Raw genomic sequence first — 14,037 nt, 5'->3', positions numbered from 1 at the left:
CCTAGTGTGTGAATGTGAGTGTGAATGTTGTCTGTCTATCTGTGTTGGCCCTGCGATGAGGTGGCGACTTGTCCAGGGTGTACCCCGCCTTCCGCCCGATTGTAGCTGAGATAGGCGCCAGCGCCCCCCGCGACCCCGAAAGGGAATAAGCGGTAGAAAATGGATGGATGGATGGATGGATATATAGACATATATGTATATATACATATATATATATATATACATATACACACATATATATATCTATATATATATATATATTTATTTATATGTATATATACATATATATGTATATATATATGTATATATACATACACACATATATATGTATATATACATATACATACACACATATATATATATATATATATATATATATATATATATATATATAATGGATTAGATTTATATTGCGCTTTCCTATTGTTAGATACTCAAAGCGCTCACAGAGCAGTGGGAACCCATCATTCATTCACACCTGGTGGTGGTAAGCTACATTTGTAGCCACAGCTGCCCTGGGGTAGACTGACGGAAGCGTGGTTGCCAGTTTGCGCCTACGGACCCTCCGACCACCACCAATCATTCACTCATCATTCATTCACCGGTGTGAGCGGCACCGGGGGCAAGGGTGAAGTGTCCTGCCCAAGGACACAACGGCAGCGATTTTGGATGTTAATAGGTGGGAAGCGAACCTGCAACCCTCAGGTTTCTGGAATATATATATATATTCACGGTTAATTTCCTGTTAATCTAGTTATATTTGGATTAATTTTTACAGCGTACCAAAAGCACATTTTAGTCCTTACGTGGCAAAATCTGCATTTGTCCAAACCTTTCTTGCAAAGATTTCAACATTGCCATTTTTACCTTTTTCCCTCAAAATAGTCAACTTTTTGATAAGATTACAACATAGTTTGGATTACGTCTTCATTTTTGGAACACTTCGACTTTGGTTTTTGATCATATAACATTTTTTTTGTAAGGCTTTTGTCACAAAAAAACAATTTTCTCCAGTATAATTTAGATTTTTTTTTTCCCACTCTAAAAAAAAACATGACTTTTTTAATTTTTTTTATTTGTTTCATACTGTATAATTTAACATATTATACATATTTCCTAACTGGATTAATAAAAGTCTTTACAGTACAGTTGTCATTCACTTCAAATTCACTGAATCTCGCTCAAAAATGAATATCTTTATATGTATACTTTCAGAGGAAAATATATCTAGATATATATCGAATATTGAGTTCAAGTAAAAATATATATTTTTTATATATTATACTTTTTCATCCATATCCCCCAGCCCTAATTACACCAATTTTTTTCTAGGATAAATAACTGTTTCTTGTCACAATACAATGTTGTTTTTTGGTCAGTGTGGCCCTAACTCCTAAACCACCAAATGTTGAAGCACTTTACCTCCTTAAAATGCCGTGTGCAGTAATATACTACATTACACTTCATATACAGTACATAATCAACTTCTTGTGTACATTTGTATACAACGCAAAACAGCTGGATCGTGTGGACAAACCCATATTGCAAATATGTATTTTGAAGGAAAAAGAACAGAAGATCAGTACATACCAACAGTTTGGTGATCGACATGCAGTTCTTCACTCCAACAAAATTACAGTACATCACGTGGAAAAATAACAAATCGTACGAAGAAATGCGGATAAAGGAAAGTGGCCACGTGGATCCAAACAGATTTTTGTTTAACAACCAAGAAGAAGTTGACCAATTGGCGGTTGTTTGGTTACAACAGAACGAACGCCGCGTCGACAAATCGTAACTAATATCGTCCGTACGGTCGCGTCTCTGTCCGATAAAGTAGACATTTCCCTACGTAAAACGGCAAGACTCGTCGGGCTGAGGGGTAAAACAATCAGCGCAAGACAAAGGATCGGTCATCATCCGCTAACAGTCGTGACGAGGGCAGAAGTTGAAAGTGCAGAGTATAGCTTTCGAGGAGCGCCGTAGCCTGCGACATGCCTATGTCCGAGTACTCCTAACGCTATTTTCTTTGTTGTATATCGGCCGCCATGACGACATGCAGGTGACTCATGGAAGGCAGACACACCTTTGTAGTAAAATGACATCAAGTAGAGACCTCTGCGAGTAAAGTGGGGAGATCTGTCTGGGATAAAACAACGGCAAAAAGAAGCCATCACAGTGAAAGCTAAATCTGGAAAGGTCGAAAGAAAATATGCTTTTGGTCATTTGAGAGTGAGCAGGGTGAAGGAGAGAGTAATACTGTGAGGAGAAAGTCACCATATTTGGGAGAATAAAGTCGTAATATGGCGAGAAAAAGTCCCAAACTTACATTTGACAACGTTCTACTAAGTTAAAGCCAATGTTATGAGAGTCATTTTTATTACCTGAAAAGGATTGATATTTTTCCCCCCTGACGAGGCGACTTTTCAAAGAAACAATAGTTCTTGTAAGGGCCTGATTTACTAACACAGCATGTGCACTTCTGTGAATAGTACTACTTTTTTTAATGATCAGCATGTATTTAGCATTTTGATGAAGACCAGAGACAGAAAATGGATAGCACGACTTTTTCTGCTCACTGAAAGGACGCAATCCACTTTGCACACGCTTAGGAGATTGGCTTTGTAAATGCTATCACTAAAAACACCTGCAAACCTGATAAATAGATCAATAAAGTACTATCTATCCATCAGGTTTGCACATGTTTTAGTACACACAAACATTTTTAGTAAATCAGGCCCTAAGACATAAAGACATCTATGAATAAGGGGGCAGTATAGCTCGGTTGGTAGAGCGGCTGTCACGCCAAATTGTTTCCCCCCAAACAAAAACCTTCCCCCCGGAAGATATTTTGCGTGACAGCCCCTCTAATGCCTGAAGGACCCCAGTGAGGGCGTGATAATACCAAGTTATATGACTCTTAAGGGTTACAGCTGCAAAATTAGCGAAGCAAAAATAGCTTGAAAGGTTAGTATGCTGGAATGCTAATATTTTTTCCTCACCGTTATTTTTCACCAATCAGCTAATTATTATGCTTTTAAAACAGGCAGTTGTGTGGGCTGCTTTAAGCAAGTTATATGACTTTTAAGGGTTACAGCAGCAAAATTAGCGAAGAAAAATAGCTTGAAAGGTTAGCATGCTGGAATGCTAATATTTTTTCCTGACCGTTATTTTTTCACCAATGACAATCAGCCAATTATAATGCTTTTAAAACAGGCAGCTGTGTGGGCTGCTTTAAGCAAGTTATATGACTCTTAAGGGTTACAGCTGCAAAATTAGTGAAGCAAAAATAGCTTGAAAGGTTAGCATGCTGGAATGCTAATATTTTTTCCTCACCGTTATTTTTCACCAATCAGCTAATTATAATGCTTTTAAAACAGGCAGCTGTGTGGGCTGCTTAAAGGTCCTTTCACCCTCATTGGGGTCCTCCCGGCATTAGAGGGGCTGTCACGGCAAATGTCTTCCGGGGGGAAGGTTTTTGTAGGGGGGGAAGAAATTTGGCGTAAGAATAAGGACTTTATTCTCACACTTTTGTGAATATCACTACTTTTTTTTTGTTAAAGGCCTACTGAAACCCACTACTACCGACCACGCAGTCTGATAGTTTATATATCAATGATGAAATATTAACATTGCAACACATGTCAATACGGCCGGTTTAGTTTCCTAAATTGCAATTTTAAATTTCCCGCGAAGTATCCTGTTGAAAACGTCGCGGAATGATGACGCTTATGATGACACGTGCGTTTGACATCACCGGTTGTAGCGGACATTTTCTTCCAGCCCGATCCAAGCTATAAGTAGTCGGCTTTAATCGCATAATTACACAGTATTCTGGACATCTGTGTCGCTGAATCTTTTGCAATGTGTTCAATTAATAATGGAGAAGTCAAAGAAGAAAGGTGTAGGTGGGAAGCGGTATATTGCAGCTGCGTTTAGCCACACAAACACAGCCGGTGTTTCCTTGTTTACATTCCCGAAGGTGAAACGTTACTATGGAACAGAGCGGTCAAGCGAACATGGTTCCCGACCACATGTCAACCGGCAGGCTTCGGTGAGAAAATTGTGCTAATAAGTCGGCTCTTACCGTAGACATGAGCGGAGCTTGCGTCCTCCTGCAGCTGCAAACTATTACCTCCTCCCGCCGGAGACACTGGCGGTCACCACACCCGTGGCCACACCCTTCCGACTTTCAGGTACCATATAATCTCACTAAATCACTAGTAACACAATAAGCAGATAAGGGATTTTCCAGAATTATCTTAGTAAATGTGTCTAATAACATCTGAATTGCTCCCACTGCCCTTGCCTTTTTTTTTCTAGTCCTTCACTCTCACTATCCTCATCCACGAATCTTCCAACCTCGCTCAAATTAATGGGGAAATCGTCGCTTTCTCGGTCCGAATCGCTCTCGCTGCTGGTGGCCATGATTGTAAACAATGTGAGGATGTGAGGAGCCCTACAACCAGTGACGTCACGCGCACATCGTCTGCTACTTCCGGTACAGGCAAGGCTTTTTTATTAGCGACCAAAAGTTGCGAACTTTATCGTTGATGTTCTCGACTAAATCCTTTCAGCAAAAATATGGCAATATCGCAAAATGATCAAGTATGACACATAGAATGGACCTGCTATTCCCGTTTAAATAAGAACATCTCATTTCAGTAGGCCTTTATTGGCTTGTTAGGTTCAAAAACTTTTAGTCATTTCAGAGTGACAGTGAACAAAATTGGAAACTGAGCGCAAAAAGGAACACTTGGGCATTTTTTTGCAGGATTTGTTTCCTTTAAAGAGCGCAACATTTTTTCCTGTAAAAATATTTTTCATTATTTTACAGGATCACAGACTTTATTCTGAAAATGTTGTCTTTTTTAAATATTAGTACTTTTTAATGTTGTTAAACACCTTGCAATCTTGTAAGCTAAAACATTTTCGCAAGATTCTAAGCTTTTTTTAAACAAAATGTTTTCCTTTAGAAGTTGGACATTTTTCCTCAGAAAAATACTTTTCGGTCTTACATACAATTAAAGACTCTATACTCTCAGTACATTACTTTGTATGTGTTAAATAGGGATGGGTAAAATTTCCAGTACTTGGGAACCAATACCGGTACTATACAGTACCGATTTTTTGGTACTTTTGTCTGTGTAAATATTAATTGTTTTTCAAAATAAAACCTTTTTTTTACCGCAACTTTTAAAAAAACGTGCTAATTACGATAAATGCTGTCCAGTTGTTATATATTGTTTTATTATCATCATATTATCATTTGCAAGTTTGACATTTAAATGTAAGTCCAAGACGTTAGATGGCAATAATGTATAGTTAATGGTGTTTTTGTTTTGTTCTTTGTTACGCCCTAAAAAGTGTTAATACTGTAAGCATGGTACTTATTATGCACCAGCTGTTTGACTGTAATGTACATCTTAGTTGTAGTTTTTACTAACAAATTTGGAGGTGTTGAAATCGTCATGTAATAGGAAAGCCAATACGTATGGCATTAAGCTAGCACAATTTTGAAAAAGTGGAGGCTTACTTTACTTACGTTGGAATGTTCTTTAAGTAAATTTATTTGTTGGCATTAAGAATTGCAACATTACCGAGAGGTAGTTTGGCTGAGTCCGCTATCACGCCCAACCCAGGTGCCGTAACAAAGATTTTACGTGAATCGTGCCCTGTATGATCGGCCAGGATTTTGTCGCTGCCAAAAAAAGTACTGGATTCGGTACCCATCCTTAGTCTTAAGACTTTGACATTTTTGCAACAGTCCAACTTTTTCTTGTTACAAAAATACCTTTCTATGATAAAGGATTATAAACACACTTTTTTTAGAAATATGATTACTTTTTTTGTGTAATTACATTTTGTAGACTAAGGCACGCAGTAATACAGACATTTTCGCAAGAGTCCGACTTTTTTGTAACATAATTTTTTCTTTCCCAAGAGTGCGACATTTTCCCCCAAAAAACCCCCAAAAAACTATCCAATGATAAAGGACTCCCAACTTACTTACGAAGTAGTATTGTACATTTTTTTGTATAATTACAACTACTCACGCTATGACATTTTTGCAAGATTACGATTTTTTTGTCACATAATTGTTTCTCTCCTAAAAGTGCAACATTTAAAAAAAAAAACTTTCCAATGATAAAGCACTATTAACTTACTTTTTAAGAAATAATATTACTTTTTTGTATGATTACAACTACTCACGCTACGACATTTCCGCAAGATTCCGACTTTTTCTTCTCACATAATTGGTTCCTAAAAGTGAAACATTAAAAAAATGAACTTTCTAATGATAAAGGACTATAAACTTTATTTTTAAGAAATATTATGATTTTTTTGTATAATTACTACTACTCATGCAATGACATTTTCACAAGATTCCGACTTTTTCTTGTCACATGATTGTTTTGTTTCTTTCCAAAAGTGCAACATAAAAACAAAACAAAACAAAAAAACTTTAGAATTATAAAGGACCATTCTCTTACTTTTTAAAAAATGTTATTACTTTTTTGTATTATTACAACTACTCACGCTATGACATTTCCGTAAGATTCCGTCTTTTCTTGTCACATAATTGGTTCTTTCCTAAAAGTGCAACATTAAAAAAATTAACTTTCCAATGATAAAGGACTATAAACTTACTTTTTAAGAAATATTATTAATCTATTGCATAATTACAGATACTCACGCTACGAGATTTCCGCAAGATTCCAACTTTTTCTTGTCACATAATTGTTTCTTTCCTAAGAGTGGGACATTTAAAAAAAAAAAAAAAAAAAACATTTTCAATGACAAAGGACCATAAACTCACTTTTTAAGAAACATTATTACTTTTTGTACAATTACAACTACTCACATCATGACATTTTTGCAAGATTCCGACCTTTTCTTGTCCCATAATTGTTTTTTTCTTAAGAGTGGGACATTAAAAAAACAAAAAAAAAAACTTTCCAATGATAAAGGACTTCAAACTTAATTTTTAAGAAATATTATACAATTTTTGTATAAATACAACTATTAACGCTACGACATTTTCGCAAGATTACGACTTTTTCTTGTCACATAATTGTTTCTTTCCTAAAAGTGGGACATTTAAAATAAAACAAAAAACTTTCCAATGATAAAGGACCATTAACTTACTTTTTAAGAAATATTATTAATTTTTTGTATAATTACAACTACTCGCGCTACGACATTTCCGCAAGATTCTGACTTTTTCTTGTCACATAACTTTTGCTTTCCTAAGAGTTCGACGTTAAAACATTTTTTTGAAAAAAACTTTTCAATGATAAAGGACTATACTCTTACTTTTAAAGAAATATTATTACTTTTTTGTATCATTACAACTACTCACACCATGACATTTCCGCAAGATTCCGACTTTTTCTTGTCACATAGTTGGTCCTTTTCTAAAAGTGCAACATTAAAAAAATAAACTTTCCAATGATAAAGGACTATAAACGTACTTTTTAACAAGTATAACTTTTTTTGTATAATTACAACTACTCACGCTACACCATTTCTGCAAGATTACGACTTTTTCTTGTGACATAATTATTTCTTTCATAAGAGTGCGACATTTTCAAAACAAACCCAACAACTTTCCAATGATGAAGGAGTCCAAACTTACTTTTTAAGTAATATTATAATTTTTTTGTATAATTACATCTACTCACACTACGACATTTCCGCAAGATTCCGACTTTTTCTTGTCACATAATTGGTTCTTTCCTAAAAGTGCGACATTTAAAATAAAACAAAAAATTTTCCAATCATAAAGTACTCAAAACTTACTTTTAAAAAAATATTATTACCTTTTTGTATAATCACAACTACTAACGCTACGACATTTTTCAAGATTACGACTTTTTCTTGTCACATAATTGTTTCTTTCCTAAAAAATGCGACATTTAAAAACAACCAAAACAAACTTCCCAGTGATAAAAAGTAAGTTTATAGTCCTTTAGGAAATATTGTGCATTTTTGTATAATTACAACTACTCATGCTATGACATTTTCACAAGATTCCGACTTTTTCTTGTCAGATAATTGTTTCTTTCCAAAGAGTGCAACATTTGAAAAATAAAAAAATAAAAAAACTTTCCAAGGCTAATGGACTTTAAACTTACTTTTTAAGAAATCGTATTACTTGTTTGTATAATTACAACTCCACACGCTACGACATTTTCGCCAGATTCCGACTTTTTCTCACAGTATTACAACTTTTTTCGTTTTTGACTTTTTTCTTGGAAAAAAAACTTTCCGTTCTCCCGTTTGGTTAAGGACTTTATTCTCACAACTTTGGGTGGGATGTTACTACTTTTTTTTCCGTAGAATAACAACCTGCAGGAGACGACAAGTTGAAGGGCGATAAAGAAAAAAAAAGCCTTTGGTCATTTCTGAGTGAGCCGGGTGTTTCTCGCTATGCTAACGAATGCTACGTGTCCTCTAAATGAATGGGCGGGTTTAAGGGGAGGGCGAGGCACCTTCGTGGCCCAGTAGGGGACTGGTAACCGGTTTTTGCATGCCGGGAACAAAAACAAAACTATCGAGGTTGAAAACAGGCACGTGATAGGCCAGAATGATTGGTACTGGACTCTGCATGCTGAGCTAGGAGACGCATCCTCTTGGTTAGATAAATAATCCTTTAAAACGTTTTTACGAAGAGTCATTCCCCGCTCCCTATCATATCTTTTTTTTTTCATTATACAGTAAAAATGTTACAATATACAGGGAGTTGTCACTGCAAGAGACGGAGAACACAAGAGGAACCCATGCTTTTTCGTTTGCAGGTGTGAATGTTTCAGCCGGTCGTCGCAGTCGCACGGACTGAAGTCTCTTAGAAGTCGGCGGCAGCAGAGGCCCACAAGGCCTAGAGATATTCCTAGAACCCACACTCTAGGATATAAGCGTCAAGAAAAATAGATTTCAGGCTTCTATGCTTCGCTTGCTTGCTTTATGTGATATGTATCCACCATTTTGTACACCCGCCCACGTCCCCTTGCAATGATTGTTGCAGTGGCGGTAATTAGCACTTCATCAATGTGAAGATTGCAGCCTCCGAGCTGTGTGTGTGTGTTTGTGTGTTTAACTGACGAAAAGGAATCTAGAAAAGAGAAAGAGGAGGAGAAAAAGGAGGGGAGCATAGGCATAATAAAAAATAGAGGACCGTGGTCCGAGTATTTACTCTATCTATACAGCCGCTCTCCCAGGACACAGCCGGTGAAGCGTGGTATAGAAAATAGATCTGCAGGTGTACGTCAAAGAAAAGGAAACACGGGTCGTTGTTTTTTTTAAGTTCTTTTTTTTTTTCCAAAGCACCCCCAGCAAGCAAAGTGGCTGTAAAACACACATTCACACCAGTTCAAGAGGGTCTTTTTTTTTTTTTTTTTTTTTTAAAGGCATTCCAGGATCAGAGAGGTCCATTATCCTACGCTGGAGAACCCTCCTTCCATCCCCCCAGCTCAGAATCCCTCCACCCAGACAGCTGGGGAAAAAAAGCAGGGAGGACGAGGCAGAAGAGGAGAGGAGCGAGAGAAGAGATGGATCCGCCATTGAGACGAGTGAGAGGAGGGAAGGGGGCGGTGGGAGGGGGAGAAAAATGCCCCGCCTCCGTCATCACCTTAGCCTCGCCCCATCCCGCGCGCCACGGCGCACACAGTCGAGGTAGGAGGGGTGTGGCTATGTGGCGGGTTTGTCGGGCTTGCTGACTGGTTTACCTCCGTTCATTACCACCGGCTCACTTGTGCTTTTACTGGGCGGGACCGCCGCCGCCTTGGGCACCGTCTCCCCCACGTCGTGCAGCGATGGCTCTCGGTACATGGCGACTGCGGACACAGAGGGGAGCGAGACATCAGCAATCGCCGATTGAAGCGGCTGCTGCGTAAAAAAAAAATATATATATACCCCGAAAATCTTTCAGGGTTCTAGACTTAGACTTAGACAAACTTTAAAGGAGAACATTATCACAATTTCAGGAGGGTTAAAACCAATAAAAATCAGTTCCCAGCGGCTTATTTTATTTTTCAAAGTTTTTTTCAAAATTTTACCCATCATGGAATATCCCAAAAAAAGGCTTTAAAGTGCCTTATTTTCGCTATCTTTAAATCCATCGTCCATTTTCCTGTGACGTCATTTAGTGATGCCAACATGGCGGATAGCACAGCAAGATATAGCGACATTAGCTCGGATTCAGACTCGAATTTCAGCGGTTTAAGCGATTCAACAGATTACGCATGTATTGAAACAGATGGTTGGAGTGTGGAGGCAGATAGCGAAAACGAAATTGAAGAAGAAACTGAAGCTATTGCGCGAATAGCTATTGAAGACATTCGGCGATCGCCTTCTAACCAACGATTGCATTTTTTGACCACTGGAGCAACTTAAATCCGTCGATTGGTAAGTGTTTGTTTGGCATTGAATGTGGGTGGAGGGAAAGGCTGGATGCAAATATATACTGTAGCTACAAATGTAGATACAGCTAGCCTAAATAGCATGTTAGCATCGATTAGCTGGCAGTCATGCGTGACCAAATATGTCTGATTAGCACATAAGTCAATAACAAAACTCACCTTTGTGAGTTTTGTTGATGCTTTGAGTGTCGTAGGATATCCACACATCTCTGTCACATTGCTATCGTTGGTAAAATGTGCAGAACAAACGAGGGACTTTCGCATCTTTTGACACTGGTGTAATTTGAATCCGTCGATTGGTATGTGTTTGTTTGGCATTAATTGTGGGTGGAGGGAAAGGCTGGATGCAAATATAGCTACAAATGAGGTATAAGGATGCAATATGTACATACAGCTAGCCTAAATAGCATGTTAGCATCGATTAGCATGCCGTGCACACTCCACGTAAGTCAACTTGAATCCGTCTCTGATCGGACAACACACCGACGAGGCATGATGTCTCCAAGGTACGGAAAACAGTCGAAAAAACGAAAAATAACAGAGCTGATTTGACTTGTGTGTGTAATGTGTTTGAGAAAATGGCGGATTGCTTCCCATTGTGAAGTCATGGGTGAAAGGTCATCGCTCCGACAGCGAACAATTGAAAGGCGTTTAAATCGCCAAATTCACCCTTTTAGAATTCAGAAATCGGTAAAAAAATATATGGTCTTTTTTCCGCAACATCAAGGTATGTATTGACGCTTACATAGGTCTGGAGATAAAGTTCCCGTTTAATGATCCACAAGGGAAATTGTTCCACACAGTAGCTCAGTTACAAAGGATGGAAAGTGTAAGGATGGAAGGGACAATGCAGGTATAAAATAGACTAAAAATGTATTGTAGCAGCAATATAAAATATAACATATTTGTAATATTTACATAATATATGTACAGTATATGGCCATGCGATGAAATGGTGACTTGTCCAGGGTATAACCCACCTTCCACCCGAATGCAGCTGAGATAGGCTCCAGCACCACCCACGACCCCGAAAGGGACAAGCGGTAGGAAATGGATGGATGGATGTACAGTATATGATACACACTGTACTTCTACAATATAGACCAGTGATTCACCGTTGTACCACTCGTGGTACACGGACTCCAGCAAGTGGTATCAATTAATTAAATATTTAGGCACAATGTTACTGTTCAAACTGTGTGTAATGTGCTCAAACATATTAAATCTACTATAACCTCTGCCATGTTTTTAATGAATACTTAGGCCTACTCTGCTACTATATTCCAATGTTGGTCATTATGGTGGTACTTGGAGAGCTGAGTGTTTTCTCAGGTGGTGAAAAAGATAGAGAGTACATGATGTAAATCAGTGTTTTTCAACCACTGTGCCAAATACAGTCTAGTGTGCCGTGGGAGATGTTATTTCACCAATATGGGTTAAAAATATTTTTTTGCAAACCAGTAATTATAATCCGCAAAAAGTGTACTGTTGTTGAGTGTCTGTGCTGTCTAGAGCTCGGCAGAGTAACCGTGTAATACTCTTCCATATCAGACGGTGGCGGAAGGTAGCTAATTGTTTTGTAGATGTCGGGAACATGGTTTGTCGTGATCACAATATGCGGGAGGCACTGTCCAGGTAAAAAGGTATCTAACGCTTAAACCGAAAATAAACAAAAGGCGAGTGCCGCTAAGAAAAGGCATTGAAGCCTAGGCATGGCTATGCAAAACGAAACTAAAGCTGGACTTGCTGCAAAGTAAACAAAAAAGGAATAGCTGAACATGCTACACTGCACACAATAGGAGGATATGCTAGCCGCAAGTTCTGTCAGGCTTGTCCCTGACAGTTTTGGTCTATGTCTTAGTTTTTCCTCTGCATTTGTCTTTAGTTCCTGTTAGCACTCTTATTTTGGTTCTGTTTCCTGTTTGTCTCCCTGAGTGCTGTGTAACCCTCAGCTGTGGCTGATTGGCACCTGGCCACACCTGGGATCAGTCAGCCAGCCACTATTTAAGACCTATTTTGTCCTCCAGTCAGGGCTGGATTATTGTCGTGTCAATGTCATTTTCTACTTGTCATTCCTACTGGTCGTGTGATTGCAGCATAACGGTAAGCTATATTTGGTAGCTGTTTGTAGCTGACTGTTTTTTGTTCCCTGCTTCCGATTTGTTTGTTCATAGCCCTTAGTTTGTTATATCCGCCCATGTGCGTGCTTTTTGTTTGTACCCTTTGTTTGTTCTAGTTCTAGTATTTTATATTAAACTATGTTTTCCTGCAAAATGCATCCCTCCTTCTCTGCATCTTGGGGTTCGACACAAAATAACTCTGACAAGTTCGAGCTCATGAATGCAAAAAACATCAAGTACATTGTCAGTTTATGGTCGATACTACAGTGATTAGATCGATATTTTTTACTATCAAAAAATCTTTTGTCACTTTTGTTATTGTTTACAAACTCAGTAAAAGTAAGTCCCTGGATGCAGAATGAGTTTAAGGGTGAAAAACAAATAATTAAAATCAGAGCCAATATTAGGAATCCATTTAAATATTTAATTGATATTCTTGCACAACACAATTCTGTGTTTTGGTCGGATTGTAATTGTGATAAAAAATATAACTATTCAATCATCTTGAAAGTTTAAAGTATCGGTACCAGCATTTACATGACCAAAACTGCCCCTCTAACTACTTATAAAGGTATTGCATTGATATCCACATTTGTAGTATCTCTTTAAGAAGGGGAACCGGAGGGTGTGTTCCAACTATCGTGGGATCACAGTCCTCAGCCTTCCCGGTAAGGTCAATTCAGGTGTACTGGAGAGGAGGCTACGCCGGATAGTCGAACTTCGGATTCAGGAAGAACAGTGTGGTTTTCGTCCTGTTCGTGGAACTGTGGATCAGCTCTATACTCTCAGCAGGGTTCTTGAGGGTGCATGGTAGTTTGCTTTTGTGCTTTGTGGACTTGAAGAAAGCATTCGACCGTGTACCCCGGGAATCCCTGTGGGGAGTGCTCAAAGTATGAGGTAACGGACTGTGATTGTGGCGGTCTGCTCCCTGTATGATCAGTGTCAGAACTTGGTCCGCATCGCCGGCAGTAGATCGGACCCGTTTCCAGTGAGAGTTGAACTCTGCCAAGGCTGCCCTCTGTCACCGATTCTGTCCATAACTTTTATGGACAGAATTTCTAGGCGCAGTCAGGGCGTTGAGGGGATCTGGTTCGGTGGCTGAGGGATTAGGTCTTTGCTTTTTGCAGATGATGTGGTCCCGATAGCTTCATCTGGTTAGGATCTTCAGCTCTAACTGGATCGGTTCGCAGCCGAGTGTGAAGCGACTGGGATGAGTATCAGCACCTCCAAGTCCGAATACATGGTTCTTGCCCGGAAAAGGGTGGAGTACCATCACCGTGTTGGGGAGGAGATCTTTCCCCAAGTGGAGGAGTTCAAGTACCTCGTAGTCTTGTTCAGGAGTGAGGGAAGAGTGTATTGTGAGATCGACAGGCGGATCGGTGCGGCGTCTTCAGTAATGCGGACGCTGTATCGATCCGTTGTGGTGAAGAAAGAGCTGAGCCGGAAAGCAAAGCTCTCAATTTACCGGTTGATCTACATTCCCATCCTCACCTATG

The 14,037-nt window shown here is 38.8% G+C and overlaps 1 protein-coding gene across 3 annotated transcripts in view; it reads right to left on the bottom strand.

Annotated features, from left to right (window-relative positions):
- Positions 1-366: 366 nt before the first annotated feature.
- fgf14 (fibroblast growth factor 14) overlaps positions 367-14,037 on the bottom strand; it is a 276,918-nt gene continuing 263,247 nt past the window's right edge. For all 3 annotated transcript variants that reach the window (XM_061879742.1, XM_061879744.1, XM_061879743.1), the window contains exon 5: positions 367-9,836. In XM_061879742.1, coding sequence (XP_061735726.1) covers positions 9,691-9,836 — 146 coding nt within the window. In that variant the 3' untranslated portion in view covers positions 367-9,690. The remainder of the gene's footprint in view (positions 9,837-14,037) is intronic.

Source organism: Nerophis ophidion, linkage group LG19 (assembly GCF_033978795.1).
Source record: "Nerophis ophidion isolate RoL-2023_Sa linkage group LG19, RoL_Noph_v1.0, whole genome shotgun sequence".
Classification (NCBI taxonomy): domain Eukaryota; kingdom Metazoa; phylum Chordata; class Actinopteri; order Syngnathiformes; family Syngnathidae; genus Nerophis; species Nerophis ophidion.
This window is presented reverse-complemented; position numbering and strand designations above follow the sequence as displayed.